Genomic DNA, 12,696 nt, shown 5'->3' on the forward strand with positions numbered 1-12,696 from the left:
AGAAATAAGCAACCAGGTCTATGAAAACAAGCCCCAAAGAAGCAACACATACATGATGTTCTGTAATTTGAAACCAAAACTAAGGCCTCAGGATGACTTTAAGACTTGTACATGGTCATTTTTGTTTTGTAACATTGAATACAAAATTTAAAAAGAAGCATTTATAAAAATAAAAAATACCCGATCCCCGATTTTTTTCCTCCCGATTCCGATCTTTTGAAAATACATCGGCTCCGATCCCCGATCACGAGATCAGAACGGGAACCATGGCAACAATGCTCCGGGGTCTACTTCGCTGCTTTTGGTGTATTCCGGGCGGCAGCAGCGCCACTTACAGGCCTGACATATGTACTACATCGTTTCCAGCATTTCCAGCGGTCTAGTGTGAACGGACACGTTAATGAATCGAATGCGTGTGAACGGAAGACTTTTTTGCGCTTGCGTATGCGTTTTACCGTATGCATCCTTGTGGGGCCGGGGTCTAAGCCAAACTATATCCGGTCACAGATATCTGCTATTTTAAAGTAAAGTCAACATATAGACCCTAAATAGTCTATATTAAGAACGAGAAAAGTCTTAACATATATATCCTTTTTTGTAAACATATGACAAATGTGTGAGGGTGATGACGTCAGAGCATCGTCCTATGTGCCAGGGCTTAGCCCCGGACAGCCCCAGCCCAATTTAACCCCTGGGTATTTGTGAGGGAGCTCCTATATGGCATTACCCCGCTGAAGCTCACCAAAGTTTAACATATTTCATAGTTCAAAGTTTTGTCAATTGTTTTGTTTATTGTTCAAATAGTGGTTTATAATGGTTTCTGAGGAGTTTTACTTCAGGATTCCTGTATATACCCTGTTATTGTATGTTGAACTCTTATTTGTCTTTGTGTTAAAATATTGAATGTAACTCTTTGCATGTTTTAAAAATGGTTTAACTTTGAGGCAGACATTTTGAATGCCTTTTTGAAAACTACCACCAGGAGTCGCCAAAGGCTAAATGTTTTTCATTTGAATTTAGCTTGAGAGATATACAGTACCACTGTACTGTAGGTTTAAATATAATGAAATACAGCTGATAGTAATAACTTCCTTTCTTTCATCCTTTCCTCCTTTGTTCCAGGGTACATGGAGTCTTTTGAGGAGGTCAGGGCTCAGGAGCTGGACAAGATGACCCAGAGCCAAGAGAACATCGTCTCCATCCTGGAACACTGCAGCAGGGTGAGGGAGGGGAGGGGGGGGGAGAATCAGAACACATTTGTTAGACCCACAGAATGGACATTTACATTTGTTACAGCAAGTTCACAGCCAAAGATAGCTTAGTATTAATTAGGAAGCATGTATACAAATATGCAAAAATGGATTAGACTGTAAATAAAGGAAAGTAACGGATGCAGTAAATAGCCAGAATAGTAAATACATTTCGGGGGGTAAAAGAACACGTGGTAGAAAACAGTGTGTGTGTGTGTGTGTGTGTGTGTGTGTGTGTGTGTGTGTGTGTGTGTGTGTGTGTGTGTGTGTGTGTGTGTGTGTGTGTGTGTGTGTGTGTGTGTGTGTAGAACATGTTAAGGCTACATCAGGTGGACACAGTGACAGCCAGTGAGCTGAGGAACATGCAGGAAGTGCTGGTCAGCAAGGAGACGGAGGTGGTCCAATCAGAGAGCACCGCCAGAGGACTGACAACAGGTCAGTAACACACACACACACACACACACACACACACACACACACACACACACACACACACACACACACACACACACACACCGTTTCTCAATGTCGAGTAAACCTGCTGCAGAGCCACTATTTCAAGTACGGTAAATGCCCAGGATTCGTCGCCACTCAATGACGTAGTAAAATAGTGGCTCTGCAGCAGGTATACTCAACATTGAGAAATGGCTGCAACACACACACACACACACACACACACACACACACACACACACACACACACACACACACACACACACACACACACACACACTGCTACATAGTTTGAGTTTCTCCTTTCTTATAAAAGACCTGTAGTATTTTGGATCCTGTTGTATTTTTGACTTTTTATTTCATTTATCCAGAATATTCTATATTGTTTTGTTTATGTTTGATATATTTTTTAATTTAATTTTGAATTGTTAATTATCTTTTCCACATTTTAAAGTATTTAAAGTATTGTATTGTATTATAAAGTCTGAACATACTTCTGCTTCTGCGACGAAATAATTTCCCAAATTGGGATGATCTGATAAACCTTTGGTAATGTTCAACATATCTAAAACTAAAATCAACATGCACAATTCCTTATATATATCGTCTTTAACTCATTCCCCAACAATATAAATGAAATATATGATTAGTTTTTGAAAATACTCTTTGCTAGATCAAATTTAACAATGGAAGTGTCCATCGTTTTTTGTGATAAAAATGTAATTTATGTTAAAAAAAAATACACTGTAATAAAAACTAGGTTTACATTTTGCTCATGCTTTTCTAGGACAAATGTAAATGAACATTTTTTTCATTAATGTTTATTATTTTTAATCTGTCATATAATAATCAAAGCCCTGAAGGAAATAAAGCAATTTAGCAGCAATTGGAACCCAAGAACCACACATCCAAAAGTGTTTGGCTGTGAAATATAGAGAGAATGAAACATCCATATAAATGACAGAGAACAGATATAAACACAAAGCAAATAAAAACAATTAACAGTGACTATTCATAAAATCCGAAAAATATATTGATGAAGTGACGCTGCAGAACATTATGTGAGTCAATGGGAAGTCCGTTTAGGAAACACATGATGTAGAACTTCTTCGTGTGTATAGCACAGATGTACTTGTTGTAGTTGCTGCATGTAGTCTGTGTCTTGGAGTCCTTTGAGGGTCGTGTGTGTGTGTGTGTGTGTGTGTGTGTGTGTGTGTGTGTGTGTGTGTGTGNCTTGTGATCAATAATTGTATGTCCACAACGTAGGAGTAGGTTTAACTGGTTTTACTTTGATAACAAGCTTCCCGGGACTTCCTCGTGGGAACATGTACAACAGGCTCTTTTAATATCAAGAGTGAGTTTGCCCCCTGCTGGACAAATGCAATGACATGTAATAATAACACAAGGTAAGACACCACAGATCGTTTTGTGTACACACTACAAAGGGTAAAGATCAAGGGAAAACAGGATCAAACAGCTTCTCTCTGCATACAATTTTGTGTGTGTGTGTCTTTAGTTTGTGTGTTTCTGTGTGTTTTTCTCTGTCTGTCTGTCCTGGTATTGACCCAAACTTCTTATGAGGGACATAAATGCGGGTGGGCATTTTTTCATAAGTGGAAAAAAATAAAAACAATTCCACATGTCCTTCACAATAAATAAGCCCCGGCCATTGAGTTTCAGGTTGAACGAAAATATCCTTATATTTTGTTTTATTCATTGAAAATGGAAATCGGGTCAATTTGACCCGAACACCAAACAACAGGTAAATGCTAACATGCTAACCTCCACCCAGAATCCCAGCGGCTGCAGCAGGACCTGGAGAAGGTGCAGCAGCTGGAGGGGAAGATCAGCGGGGAGCTCAGCTCCCTGAAGGAGCGCGTCGGCACCATGGAGACGGAGCTGCTCACCTACAGAGACCTGGACACCCTGAGGCACACAGGGGAGGAGAAGAAGAAGGTGAAAAGAGACTCAGAAATGAGAAAGATGGCAGCATCACGAATATCAGCCCCATAACTCTAAAATATCAGTTTTTATTTGGCTAAAGATAATCAAACTGTAGGCTAACCTTTGTTTCATTCTGGTGCAGAGGCTACAAGAGGAGCGTGTGTCACTTACTCAGCGTCGGGATTCATTCAAACAGCTTCTGGAGGAAATGAATCAGAAATATGAAGCTCTGAAGACCAAACTGCAAGAAAACGAGACTCACGCTCAGGTCAGAGCATTTTACACTGTTATCAAAAAACACATCAATCACTACTCTACACATACAACCGTTAGATGCTGTTATAGACCCGTATTATTCTCCTCATGCTAATTTTCTGTGTGTGTGTTCTTTGTGATATAGCTAGCTAACCTTGAGAGGAAATGGCAACACTTGGAGCAGAACAACTTTGTGATGAAAGAGTGTATCCTTCTGAATGATGTCTTTTTCTCCTTATTGCTGAATGATTTGTCCCCACTGAACCCTTCTATGAAACATTTGATCCCGTAAAAGCCACTCATTGGATACATCAGGGATCTTTCCTTAACTGAAGCATCAGTCATCGCCTCGAAATCTCAGGAGAGTGACTACGCCTCGGTCGCCAAGAATGTCTCCCAACAAGTGGCAGAATACAACAAGAGTCTCATCGACTCTCTGCAGAACAACAGGAGTTAAACACACACACACACGCACACGCACACACATAAAAAGGCATTTTAGTCAATGTTACCATAAAGTGGTCAGCACATAGAATCATTTAAAAGTGATTCAGTTTTCTCTTAAGAAAGCATTGATACTTCAAAATGTTTCAGCAGCACGCTATAAAAAATGGCAAATTTTTAAAGTTACTCTAAAAAAACGAATGTTTTGCTAGTTCATTATATCAAGTCTGTGATGGATTGTTTTGTCCGTAAAACTGCAGCTGCTTACTGTCCTCAAATACACTAATATGTCAATGTAGTGAACGTTTTAAATATGTAGTATTTTTCTATTTAAATGTAAAGCAGATTTTTGAGCATTGTGGGTTTCTGTAATTCTATCTTCAAAGTTCTCTAAATATTTGAATAAAGATGTTTTGACAAAAGAAAACACTCAAGTCAGAAAAAATGTACTTCCCATTTTTTATATTTATTGCTTTTAATTACAGAAAAACTATTTGCATAAAATCCAAATTCCACTTTAGAAATATGTTTGACCTTTCAAGTACATAGATATCAAAGAGTACAGTAAACATTACAACTGAGGTGGGCAGCACAGGGACTCCTTGCAAATACAGTACAGCATTTTGCAAACCATCAACACAACTACACTCGGGTTGTTAGGGGCCTCCTCAGTATTTACACTGGACCCCTCTGATTTCTGATCACTGGATCCAGAACTCAGCAGGATCTGATCCGCTTAAAACATCCACTGAAGAGCAGGGAAGCAGTTTTGGACACAAGTAATGTTCAAAGTGGAACTGAAGACAATCGAATCTCACAGCAGTCAGTTTAAGGGTGTGCATCCTTTAAAAATGGACGTAAAATATCTCTGAATCCACCTCTGGTTTTTCCTTAAAGTCACTTTTTTAGTATTCATGAAAACAATATGCATAGACTTAAATGTAACTAATGCACTGACAGTAGGTGGAACAGGGATGGGAGACAAAAACAAGCCCTGAAAACACCTTAAGGGCAGAAAGTTGCACACTCAGAAACAACATTGATTGGGGAAGCATTACATGCCACATTAATCTCGAGGAAGTGAGAAGAAGCATCCTTCGGTCAAATATATTTCAATTGTCTTTAGACAGGCCTATAAACACAGATGCTCATAATGTACAAACATCATTAACAGTCCAGGTTTAAGTTATTTTTGTTAACGGTTACCTCCTTGCACACGTTCTCATATGGAAGTGTTCAATATTAAATACATAAAAAATACATTATGACAAAAATAACACGAATTAACCATGTCAAATATATAAACCATCTCGTTATAGAAAATTAATGGCCTTTTATTTTCAAACTTAGATTGTTTTCATGTCACTTTTCTTTGCCCTAGCAGCTAACAGGTGCGAACTAGCTAAATCTGGCAGAAGTTGTTGATCTTGCTAGCTTAAGAGGCAGGGAGGCATGTGATTGGCTGAAAAGTTGGAAGGCGGGACAGGTCGGCTGTTATGAAAGAGGACATTTTAAAGCAAAAGATTCAAAGAAAAAAACCTATAAAACGTATTAAAGTATTTCAACAGCTATGTTTCATTTATTGTTTACTATTGTGCACATAGGAGCTCCATATTCTTACATCCGGCCTCTATTTATTATTCAAATGTTTCCAAAACACTTTTTAAAGAATCTTCAAAGAGCTTAAAACCAAATTAGGCATTACAGTAAAGGTGATTTTGGTGACTTCAGTTGTCAAATGCCATCAGGTTTGTCTGATGTTGTAGGTTCGTTGACAACAGTTTTGTGTACAAGGTATACAGATAAGTTTGATTAGTTAAAAGATATTTAGAAAACATCAGGTATCGCCCCCCTCAGTTTTAGCTACAATAAACTTACATTCCGCTCTTAGTAGGCTTAGAATGGAACTAGCTGTGTACCATTATCTCTTAAAGATGCAATCTGTCATACAAATACAAAACAATTGTAATAAGTTACCAACAGGGCAGGAAAGTAGTGCTTGTTGTTTCTCTATATAAAAGCATACATTTCTTTGTCTATAATTAGAGTTTGAATTTGTGTCTGTCTACCCATTATAATGAATAGTTTGACAATGGTTTCACCGTCTGCAGAATTGCACTCTGAAGACTGAAACAAATAAACAGTTGACGTGTATGTTCTTATTTGTCCTAAATTTAAACAAACACTAGAGACCCGACACTATAAAAAAAGTACAGGTATATGCCAACAGCTAGCAAAGACATCTTTACTCAACTGGATCAGAGAAGAATGATCCTCTTCTCTGTTGTATTTACTATTAAGGAAACTGAGAAAGATTGCCCTCTTTAAAATATTAGCCATAAATAAATGCTTCACACCTTAAATACAAAATTCCACTAAAACGAAGCAGACTGTCATTTCCTTTAAATTTAGATTGTGACAATGTATTGATTCTTAAATCTGCTTGGTTGTGGTGCCGACTTTTTTAGTGCACTTGTGTTCCTGCGCTGCATTAGTGCATTTCACCAAGTAAAACAAGTTTAATGAATAAGACAACATTACAAAGCAGCTGTTACCTTCTAACCACAACAGATCAAGTTGCACAAACAAATTCATGAGATTCATAGACTGACAGTCAGTCCTTAAAAAATGTGTACATTCAGAAACAGCAAAGTTGAAAATGAGAAACATAAAATCCTTTTTGCTAAAATTCTTTTTTGATTTAATTTTTTTTAACAATGCTGTACAATTCTGTCCGAACAATAAAATCCTAGATTAACAGTAATAATGAGGAAAAACGTGACTTTTTAGAAATAAGTGTATAATAACTTTTTTTCAGTTGAGACTAGTCTCCACTTGAATGTAAAAACACACAAAGATATCTTCCTAGAAATTAAGCAATAAGTTAATTGTTTCCAACCATCAGTGCAAAAAAGATTAAAAAACGTAAAAGGGAAGGGACCGTTACTGTGCACGAGACAGTGATCATCTCTATGGGAACAAGATTTTCCCAGGCACAAGTACTTAGGCTTTGTCCGCTGAGCCCTTGGCAGGTCACCTTCTGTTCTAAATGGTGTTTTTTTCCCCTAACGTTCGAGAGGCTTCAGTGCTGCTCACACAGTGCTTTGGGAAGAACAGCAGCCGTCACTGTGGACACGAGACCAGAGGAACTCTTCATTATCCTTTCCCTTCAGTCGGCATTGTCAAGTGCTTCTGAAATGTGGGAGGCCGCATACTTTAACCGGAAGCCACCTGCAATGTCACCACAAACACACAAACAACCACATGCACACATACAGAGATGCATCCAAACACACAGAGGGTATACAATCAGTGGACAGTTACAAAGAAAAAATTAAACCTAATTTAAATCAACTTAAACTATGATCAAACTGTCTTTTCAAAGAACATCATGTCTGTCTACTATTCATGTTTTCAGTTAGTTAAGCACTAACTAGGGATGGGTATCGTTCAGATTTTAACGGTACTACTACTATTACCGATCAGGTATTTCTACTGTGTTTTTATGTTTTTTTTTTATCTCTTTAAGGGAAAAACTTCTTCTTTTTTTTTTTTTAAACCAGAAATGACATTACTTTATTTTACATATAATATATATTTTTTTGTAAATAAAATTACAGACTTGTGTAACGATGGAAATGCAAATAAAATAAAATCAAGTCCTGTACTTAAGTACAATCCTGAAATAATTCTACTTTACTTGAGTATTTACATTTTGTGCTACTTTGTACAGATTCTATAATTCAGAGGTTAATCGTATACTTTTTCACCACATTTCCTTAATATCTTTCGTTACTTTGCACATTTTGATTAATAATGTGAAATATATTCCACCCTTAAATAAGACTCAAGTTACACCTGAGGGGTATACTACGAAGCAGGATTTTCGCTTAGCCGGCTAAATTCAGGGAAAACTCGGGCTTTCCGGTCCTCCGAAGCTGGTTCTCTTTTTAGCAGGCTAGATCTCCATGGTAACTTATGCTTAGCGGCTAACCTGGTTGGGACCAGGTTAGGTTGTAGGCTAAGAGCTTAACTCAGTGAAAGCACTGCCTGCTGACCAATCAGAGCTCAGTGTGCGGAGTTTAAAGCGATCAAGTCATATTACAGGAGAAAGGAAATACAGAAAAACTGCCGTTGCAGGAAAGACGGCCGGCAGAAATCACCGACTGTGTGAACGTGAACATTAATAGAATATCACCTCCCATCTTCAGAGCAATCTGACTATTATAACATTAGCGTTAAGAAAGCTTACTTAAATATCTGCCACAACATAAGTAACCGGATCAGAGTAACATTAAGTACAGTCCGCGGCATATCACATCATAATGTATCATATATCTCCTTATCTGAGTCAGCTGAGCCGTATCTGGCCGTGCAACACTCACAGTGTCACATACTGTATGCACAAGTATTATTTTAAGCAACACATTAACTTGACGAAAGTCAAATGTAATGAAAGTCAGATGGTGTCTTAGACGGGGCAGTGATATCATAAACCTGTTAATGTACGCATTCAAACACTTGTTCTGTTACCAGCTGTATTCACCTTGCAGGTGCAGCTATGTGGCTTTGATCCTGGATACAGTGTTTAAGTCATGGATGTTTAAAGTTTAACTTCTTCATGTCTAATATTAAAGTTGACTTTTCATTCAGGAAGTATGACGCTGCGCTGTCAGTACGCTTGTCCATGTTTGTGATTGGTCGAATGCTCCAGATACCACCCCTTTCATGTGAATGCGCACCTAACTAGATAGGACACAGCTGGTTTGAGCGATCCACTTGATAACCCGTGTCGTAGGACCGTTTAGCGAGAGCGCGTATGTTTTGGATTAGGCCAACCGGCTAACTCAAACATATCCAGGTTAGGTTGAACCAGCTTCGTAGTACAGGCCCCTGGAGTAAAAATCACATGTTAGGACAGATAGCTTGTGTTTCCGCAATAAACACTTTTGCCATTGTCTACATAGAGCCTTGTAAAGTGTAACTATGTTTTAAACGTTTTGTTCCGTCCCCGGCAGATCTACGTGTTAGTGTATGGCGCTGCAGCATGAGAGAGCTGCTCCGCCCTTGTACACAGACGAGAGAGATTGCTCTTACGGAGTGAAGAGAGCAAAAATAAGGGTATTGCAAATTAGAAACAGAGTTGGTTGAATAAGATGTGCAAGATAACGTCTTTCAAAATGTTGCCCTGGGGCCCGCTTAAAACCGGGTTTTGGTACCCATCCCTAGCACTAACACTGGGAGTGTGACAGGAGTCATGCTTCCCAAAGCAAAATCTAAAGGTTGCAACTCTGTGCAGATAGTCCACCTTTGTAATACTAGTCCAAGGTTGTTTTCAAGCATTGCTGCAACTTGTGGCTGATGGGAGTCAAAACATTTACATTGGGGGTTCCTCAGGGTTCAGTATTTAGCCCATTAAGGTTTGGCAAACCAAAATAAGGCAACAAAACCAAATGTGAAATGTGTGAATATCAGAAGTATAACTTGAAGTAAAAGAACTTTCTTTTTTTCAAGAGAAAAATAAAACAAAATAAAAGTGCAGCCCACTGCATTTTCCTGAAACTTTTCAATGCGAATGTATAACTGTCGACTTTTTTCTTATCTCTAATAAGCTATCGGGGACAATGGGTGGTTGGGGTTCTGCTCTTTGCAATTATATCATTTTCTGGCAGTGATTCCAGGTACCAACAATCGGTTTCCTAACGTACCTCATTACTGGTGGCCCTGTAGATAACCCACATAAGTATTTTTAAGCATTTAAGTGCTGTTATTGCGTGCAATATGAATGTTCCATTGGCACAGCTTCTCTTCTGACCAATAAGGTAACCCATCAGAACTGAAATGAATCAGCTGAAAATATACTTTATGAGGATGAGCCCTAATTTAGTCATGTTGTAGTGCTGGGGTTTCTGGGGAAGAAAACTAAGGGGTTCTCTGTTTCTCCCTGTTCCGTGTAGCTGCACTACCTTGCTGTGTGGAGTCTATGGAGGGCTGGTTGCAGTCCTGAGCATAGTGGCCACTCACACCACAGTTATAGCAGGACACACTGCCGCTTTTCTTATTGACTCCACCTCCGCCCAGTGCTGCAGCAGGCAGCATCCCCAGGGGATTTGGGTACACGTGCTGGTATAAGCGTTGAAAGAAAGATGCCGCTGGCGCCATCTGCTGTTGGAGGTTGTAGTTTGCAGCTGCAGTGGTGCCAAGCATGTGTGATGGCACGTCTGCATGGCTGTGGGAGTGAGTGTGCATGGGACCATATGGGGACGGGTGTGCGGGTGGTGGGGCGGTGGGGAAGAAGGGGGGCAGGGGGGTGGCACCATTGGCTTGGTGGGGGGACTGGGCCTGGGTGAGGTAACTGTTGCTGCACAGGCTTGTGAGCTGAAAGACAGGCGATGGGACGCTGAACACCTGTCGTGTTCCCGCCATCTGGTGGGGGAAGAATAAGGGTGCTTGGCAACCAGGGGGCATAGTGACACTGTTGTTGTTACTGAGGCTGCCTCTGCTACCGCAGTTGTTGTGACAACCACAGGTCCCACAGCCTATTGCATGCTGTTGTTGCTGATGCTGCTGTTGTTGCTGTTGCTGCTGCTGTTGTTGTTGTTGCTGCTGTTGTTGTTGCTGCTGTTGTTGTTGTTGGTGCTGTTGCTGTTGTTGGTGCTGCTGCTGTTGTTGTTGTTGGTGGTGCTGTTGTTGTTGGTGCTGCTGGTGCTGCTGTTGCTGTTGTTGAGGTTGGGTTAGTTGCTGCGGGGGCAAGTGTAGCTGTTGGGTTTGCTGAAGAGTAATGGGGTTTCCAGGTGTAACAGAGGCACTCCCACAGGAAGCACTGTTGTTGCTGTAGGAGGTACAGTCGCTGTGTGCTGTGCTGTGAGTCAGCGCTGGGCTGGGGCTCAGAGCGGGCCCAGGGGTGTGGGTGGGCACAGCTGGAGGGACAGCTGCTTGTACCTGTCCAGAGGATGGAGCTATTCCAGGGGCTGCAGTAGGCATGGCAGAGGTGGGGACAGGGGGCAGGGTGTATGGAGAAGGCAGGCCAGATGGTAAGGTTAAGCCGGGGAGCTTGGCATGTGAAGTCTCCACGTGTGTCAGGGTGGAGGACAGGCCTGGGCTGACACCGGCCGGGTCTTGGCAGGGCAGAGGCTGCTGCAGAGACGAGGCAAAGGATGTCGGGCCAGGAGACATAACTCTGATGGCTCTTATAGGAGCCTGGTGTGAAGCAGGTGGGGCACTAGAACCACTCCCTGTAGCTCCATCCGTGACACCGTGACTCTGAGACATAGTTTTTTTGAACCTCTGGACCAGAGGTTGCACAGCAAGACCTGCTGAAGGAGGGTGGAGGCCAATCGGGGCTATCCCAAAGGTTGGGAGCATGTCCCTCTTCTCTGGGTCTCCTACAATCCCAGGGCCTAGAAGAGCTGGAGGCACTAGGGGCATCATCACGGTCCCAGACGAGGGCATCACATCGGGGACTATGCTTTGGCTGGGAGGAGGAGGGGCCAGTGGAAGTGCTGAGTCAGCAGCTCCATTAGAGATCACAAAGGGCAGAGAACGCATGAAGGAGAAAGGGGGGATCTCTGTACTGGTCTCGGGGCAGAGGGGCCCTGTCTGGGCCTGGTGGTTATTGGAAGACAGAGGCTGGACAGAGGAGAGATCCCCAACCACAGAGGGATCAGTCTGGAGGGCGAAGAACATGTCAGGGCCCGGCCCTTTGCTAGAGTCATCAGAGTGGCTGTCTGTATCTAAAAGAGAAACAAAATCAGGTTAGCGCAGGTTCATGTCACACCAAAATACCTTGGACAATTAAAGCCCATTTCCCGCCATCACCTGGCTTTTGTTTTAAGTGTTAACTGTGGTTACAATTTTGAATTATTCCCAAGACTCTGGAGCTTTTTTTTTTTTTTACTTCATCACCATTGAGCACTGATGGAAGCATGACACCCGGGTGGACACGCAACAGGTATTTCGACAATATTATAATTTAACACACAATTAATATACGCCCCTACAGTACCTCGCTGGTCGTTGTAAATCACACAATTCAAAATTCAACAGGAACAAAACAAAAAAACGTATTACAACCTTCTTTGTTCTAATCCTCAACTTTTTTTGGAGAAAAATTCAAAAAAATAAATAACCGTCTTACTCTTTTCTTACCCTGCTTACAGTTCTTGTCGGCGCAAAAAAAGGACCCGTCTACTGGGAATGTGAGAGCATCCGTACTATATGTGTGTGTGTATGTATGTATGTGTGTGTGTGTGTGTGTGTGTGTGTGTGTGTGTGTGTGTGTGTGTGTGTGTGTGTGTGTGTGTGTGTGTGTGTGTGTGTGTGTGTGTGTGTGTGTGTGTGTGTGTGTGTG

General features: G+C 41.2%; 2 protein-coding genes across 2 annotated transcripts in view; one reads left to right on the forward strand and one right to left on the reverse strand.

Moving 5' to 3' along the window:
- The first annotated feature begins 1,127 nt into the window (after positions 1-1,127).
- Positions 1,128-5,836, forward strand: LOC104949913 (intraflagellar transport protein 74 homolog). The gene is made up of 6 exons (XM_010776351.1): positions 1,128-1,220; positions 1,559-1,685; positions 3,496-3,659; positions 3,790-3,915; positions 4,048-4,108; positions 4,244-5,836. The coding sequence occupies exons 1-6, from the start codon at positions 1,128-1,130 to the stop codon at positions 4,357-4,359; spliced, it is 687 nt and encodes a 228-aa protein (XP_010774653.1). The 3' UTR covers positions 4,360-5,836.
- A 3,330-nt stretch (positions 5,837-9,166) lies between these two features.
- Positions 9,167-12,696, reverse strand: part of zcchc2 (zinc finger, CCHC domain containing 2) — a 15,608-nt gene continuing 12,078 nt past the window's right edge. The window contains exons 11-12 of the mRNA XM_010776357.1: positions 11,013-12,079; positions 9,167-10,964 (exon numbers count right to left, since the gene is read on the reverse strand). Coding sequence (XP_010774659.1) covers positions 10,269-10,964; positions 11,013-12,079 — 1,763 coding nt within the window. The 3' untranslated portion in view covers positions 9,167-10,268. The remainder of the gene's footprint in view (positions 10,965-11,012; positions 12,080-12,696) is intronic.

Source organism: Notothenia coriiceps, unplaced genomic scaffold (genome assembly GCF_000735185.1).
Source record: "Notothenia coriiceps isolate Sejong01 unplaced genomic scaffold, NC01 NC01_scaffold00016873, whole genome shotgun sequence".
Classification (NCBI taxonomy): Eukaryota; Metazoa; Chordata; class Actinopteri; order Perciformes; family Nototheniidae; genus Notothenia; species Notothenia coriiceps.